Below are 5,808 nucleotides of genomic sequence, written 5' to 3'. Positions count from 1 at the left end.
TAACTAAAGAAGTCAAAGAACTTTTCAAGGAAAATTACAGTACTCTTAAAAAACAGATCATAGAGGATTTCAGAAAATGGAAAGATATTCCATGCTTCTAGATAAGAACAAACATTGTGAAGATGGCCATGCTCCCAAAATTTCTGTTCAGATTTAAAGCAATCCCTTTCAAACTACCAACAACATACCCCATATACCTCAAGAAATCATTCCTAAAATTTATTTGGAACCAGAAAATACCTAGAATATCAAAGGCAAACCTGCGCAACAAAGACAAGGCATGAGGCATGACAATTCCTGACTTGAAATTATACAAGGCTACTATGATAAAATCAGCATGGCACTGGCAACAAAATAGACCTGAGGATCAATGGAATATATTAGAAGTCACAGAAACCTCTACTTACATACTCAGTCACCTGATTTTAACCAACAGGTCAAACATGCTCACTGGAAGAAAGATAGTCTCTTTAACAAATGGTGCTGGAAAAACAGCCTCTCTACATGCCAAAAACTAAAACTTGACCCAGGTCTATCACTATGCATTAAGCTAAAGTCAACATGGATTAAAGATCTGAACATTAAAACAGAAACACTAAATCTCCTAGAAGAGAAAGTAAGACGAACTCTTGAAGACATAAGGGTAGGAAAAGAGTTCATGAACAAAAACCAAATCGCACAGTAACACTTGAAAGAATTAACAACTGGAACCTCTTCCTATTGAGAAGTTTTTGTACATCCAAAGAAATTACTCAGAAAGTGAAAAGACAGTCTACAAATTTGGAAAAAATCTTGACTACTAAGCACTGAGCCAAAAGTCTCCTTTCTAGCATATATAAAGAACTAAAAAACATTAGGGCCCCAATATTTAAAGAGCCAATACAGATATGGGCATCCAAAATGAAAAAACACTTCTCAGAGGACAAAAATAAAGAAGCGAATAACTATATGAAAAAATGCTCCTCATCACTAGCCATCCATGAAATGCAAATTAAAACAACACTGTGAAACCATCTCACCCCAGAAAGAATGACTATCATAAACAAATCAATCAACAACAATTGTTGGAGAGGCTGTGCAGAAAAAGGAACCCTTCTCCACTGCTGGTGGGAATGTAGACTGGTGAAACCATTATGGAAATCAATGTGGAGACTGCTTAAAAAGCTAGGACTGGAAATTCCATTCAAGCCAGTTATCCCCCTACTGGGAATTTTCCTGGAGAAACTGAAAACGTCATATCTCAGTGATATATGTGTACCTATGTTTTTTGCAGCACAATTTGTGATAGCCAAATCTTGGAAACAACCAAGATGCCTGTCACCTGAGGAATGGATGAAAAAGATGTTATATTTCTATACAATGGAGTATCACTCAGCTATAAAAAAATTATAAACTCGAGGCCTTTATATTTAAATGGATGCCACTTGAAGATATATTCATAAGTGAAATAAACCAGATCCACATGTGTAAATATTGTATATTCTTCCTAGTATAAGAATTCAAAAGAAGAAATAAAAGTAGAAAGGTTTAACACAATTAAAAGAAAAGTGAGACCTTGAGGATTAGACAATAAAGAGAGGGAAAAGAGAAAAGCTAGGAAACATGACAGAGACAAAGGCATACATGTATATGTACAAGATGGGTAAAGCAATGATCCTGATAATCTTCATCAGGTTTTCAAAACTAGCAGTTAATTTGTAGGATTTATCAACTAGCTATATATCCAATACCTATAAACTGAGCAACTGCACTGAAGATAGTAATGTCTAATAATAGGGTCACACTTGGAGTGCCCGTAATTCTGGTCTTCTAAATACATACTGCTTGTCATGACATACAAATTATTGCCATACTATTTATCAAGTAAATGTTTGTTTTTAATGAAAGGGTAATAAATGAAAAAAAAGAGACAAGAAAAAAAAAATGTCACAGAACTGTCCGCTACAAGGCTGTATACAGTTAGATTTCTAAACTTCTGTGTAAAATATGTAATTGTTTATTTCTATGTAAAATTTTTTTTAAATCTTTTTCTTCACATTCTGTAGGGACTTAAAGGTTAACATATCAACACCTGATGGGAAATACCTGTTCCATTTTATGTCTAAAATGTTTGATACTCAGACAGATAGTGAGATTAAGCTCAACTGCCTATGTTGTAGATTAATAACCATAAGCTTCTCTTCTGGAGGGTTAACAACCTAAGTTTGCAGACCAAAAATTAGAGAAGGGCTGCAAGGACAGCCAACATTTTGAATCTAGGCTTTCAAGGTCAATGAAGACACAGGACATAGGAGAATCTGTACTGTAACATCATGTAAGTCAGTTCTGTCCCAAATTTTCTGATCAAGGAGATTATGGGGTCAGAGAGGAAAGTGATCAATGATGTAGAGTGTCCTTAAGGAGAGTCATATGGAGAGAAAACTGTCTCTCAGGATTTCACAGAGGGCCAATTGGTCAAGCAATGGCCATGACTCATCCACATGGCTGACACTGACATAGGATCTACAAACTGATGTACAGGGTTTCAGATTAAATCCTGAGGGGAGGCAGAACCCGCTGTTGCTGTCTCCTGAGGGCAGCAAGAAGAGGCAGTGACTGGGGAGACAATGCCAGAGTCACCACTGAGGAGGATCCAACTCCTAGCAGTAGCCACAAGAGGACTGCCTACCCATTTGCCCATCCCCTTGCCCTGTTTACAATACAGCCTGCTTCTGCAAAGTGTTATGATCGAAGGGCCTATGTCTTCATTGAATTTTGTGTTGAAGACAGTAAAGATGTTAATGTAAATTTTGAAAAATCCAAACTCACTTTCAGTTGTCTTGAAGAAAGTGATAATTTTAAACATTTAAACGAAATTGATCCTTTTCATTGTATTGATCCAAGTGATTCCAAGTATAAAAGAACAGACAGATCAATTTTATGTTGTTTACAAAAAGGAAAATCTGGCCAGTCATGGCCTTGGTTAATAAAAGGAAGGACAAAGCTTAATTGGCTTAGTGTGGACTTCAATAATTGGAAAGACTGGGAGGACGATTCTGATGAAGACATGTCTAAGATGATGAACAACATGGGTGGTGGTGAGGATGTGGATTTAGCAGAAGTAGTTGGAGCAGATGATGATTCACAAGACAGTGATGATGAAAAAATACCAGATCTGGAATAAACAAATGTCATCACCTGAATTTTGAAAAAAACAATAACTTCACTGCAAGAGTTCATAATTGAGAGAATTCCTTAGTTGACAGCCCTAAAGTCAGATGCTATATTTGCCTCCTTTAACCCACTTTTCCAACCTGTTTTTTTTCTTTAAGGCGTCACTAAGGGTTGATAATATTCCATTGTATGGGGCAATTTCAAGTCACCTGAGGGATTGTTCTTATGCATGAACATTTCCCAGACTTTCATGAGCTGTTGAGGTCATAGACAGTACAGCAGTTGTGATAATAATAAAAAAAATTTTCACCTAAGTCTCCTTTACTTCATAACATAGTTACTGATATGATAGAAAGTTCTCAGCATAGGGAACATAACTAAATTATATATTTTAGACATGGACTCAAAATTGGCTGGTAAATTAAACTGATAACCTGACATTCCTCTGGTGTACTTTTTCAGAGTTGCTCCACTAAAGTTTATTTTTCAAAAAACTTACTTCGCATTATTGTATGTAAGTGATCACTTGTCAGTTTTCCACATGTATCTTAGCTGAAACTAATGAATGCCTTTAACTTAGATGGTTTTTGAAGCCTATACATTTGGTATTATTTGGCCCTTAAGCTTTTACACCTCTCAGCATGGAGGAGGAAGAAAACTGTATACTGTTTGTTGGCTTGGGAGTCTGTACATTTAGATTAGATTTGTATTTTCACTGTCTGTATGGCAAATGAATGAAAAGGTGTTAATACACTATTGGATTTTTTGTTTGTTTTTGATTCAGCTTGTACCCTAGCTGAAAAACCTCAATTTAAGTTCATGACAATGGGATTGTTTTAAATGTCTACATTCTTTCTAATAAACTGTTGGAAGACTTTTGACTGTTAAAAAATCCCGAGGGTATTTTATTAGCCTTATCAGATACAAAAGTTATATTTCTTTTTAAATAGTTCTTGCTCTTTGTTGGTCTTAACCATCTAGCAGAAAAGTATGAAAATGAAGTAGAAAAGTTAAAGCCATATTTAAAGAATGAGCTGTAAAAGGCTCAAGCCAACAACTTCAGACATTGACAGTCTTACGGAAAACCCACTGTTATTATGGACTATTGGACTAAATTGGGATATTTTGCTGAATTCATGCACCTACAGTATTTAAATGACAATAGGGAGAATTTTGTTCTAATTGTGTTTGAGACAGGATATTAGGTCTGCATCTTGTACAACGAATAATCACTAAGACAACAATATGCAATATATTAATTATGGAATATTATGGAAAATGTGCTAGTAATTGTGCTAGAAAATGTGCTAGCAACAACTTCTAACATTGCCAGTCTTACAGAAAACCTACTACTATTATGGGCTACTGGACTAAATTGGAACATTTTGCTGAATCCATGCACCTATAATATTTAAATGACAATGGAATAGCCTCTGACAAAACTAAACAGAAAAAAGGGATAGAAATGAACAAATGTTTTGCAGTTGTATATTTAAAATATTTACAATAAATATACAGCTACAATCTCTTAATTCAATGAATAGAAAGATTTGTTATAATAGTGTTTTGGACAGGAGATGATATCTACATCTTGTACAATGAATAACCACTGAGAAGGCAATATGTAATGTATTAAGTATTGAAATTGTCCTACTAATCAGTTTTGAAACTGTCTTATTGCTATTTTTTCTCATTAAAATTATTAGAAAAAATTGGCATCTGAAATGAATGTACACTTTTCTGATAAAGATTTTAAAAAGTGAAAAATAAATATATGCAAAAAATGTTCAACATTTCACTTTTGAGAAATTCAAATTAAAACAATACTGAGATTCCATCTAACCCAGAAAGAATGGGTAATATCAAGAAGTTAAATAGTGTTGGGGAGATGGCTCAGTAGAATAAGTGCTTCCCTGGCAATCGCAAGGACCTGAGTTCAATCCCTGGTTCTGAAAAAAAAAAAAAAAAAGGTAACCAATAACAAATGCTGGAGGGTCTATAGGAAAATGACTCCCTTCTCCACTGTTACTAAGAGTGTAGGCTGGTACAAGCATTATGGAAATCAGTACAGAGGTGCCTCCAAATGCTAGGATTGGAAGTCCCATTCAAGCCATTGATTCTCCTCCTAGGTATTTTTCCAGAAGAACTGAAAACATACCACAGCGATATATGTGCACCCAGGTTTTGTAGTATCACAATTTGTCATAGCTACATTTTGCAAACAACTGAAGTTTCCATCAACTAAAGAATGGATTAAAATGGTGTAGTATTTTTACACAATGGAGCGTTATTTAGCTATAACACAGGATAAATTTGAGGCTTGTATTGGTAAATGTATGCAACCAGAGACAATACTTTTAAGTGAAATAAATCAGACCCACATGTGCAAACATCTTTTGTCTCCTTAGTGTGAGAATCTAAAAGGGAAAATAAAATCTGAAGAGTACAATAGATACTGGGAAAAGGCAATTAATCTATTCAAATGGAATGAATTACTGAGTTGAGATGAACAGGAAGGTAGTGAGGGAAAGAGATATCTACATATGCAAGCAGGATGGTTTGGACAATGGTACTGTGGATTTATGCTGGTCTATGGAAAGGAGTAGTTAATGTTTAACTTGTTTTGTCTCATTTTAATTCTTTGACCTTTTACTC

General features: G+C 34.9%; 1 protein-coding gene across 1 annotated transcript in view; it reads left to right on the top strand.

Annotated features, from left to right (window-relative positions):
• Positions 1-3,184, top strand: part of LOC101561358 (prostaglandin E synthase 3-like) — a 12,526-nt gene extending 9,342 nt beyond the window's left edge. Inside the window, exons 2-3 of the mRNA XM_023704222.1 lie at positions 2,705-2,882; positions 2,973-3,184. Of these exons, the coding sequence (XP_023559990.1) occupies positions 2,705-2,882; positions 2,973-3,163 (369 nt within the window). The 3' untranslated portion in view covers positions 3,164-3,184. The remainder of the gene's footprint in view (positions 1-2,704; positions 2,883-2,972) is intronic.
• The last annotated feature ends 2,624 nt before the right edge of the window (positions 3,185-5,808 follow it).

Source organism: Octodon degus, unplaced genomic scaffold (assembly GCF_000260255.1).
Source record: "Octodon degus isolate 3935 unplaced genomic scaffold, OctDeg1.0 scaffold00192, whole genome shotgun sequence".
Lineage (NCBI taxonomy): Eukaryota > Metazoa > Chordata > Mammalia > Rodentia > Octodontidae > Octodon > Octodon degus.
The sequence above is the reverse complement of the archived record's forward strand: the minus strand, read 5'-3'. Positions and strand labels throughout refer to the sequence as shown.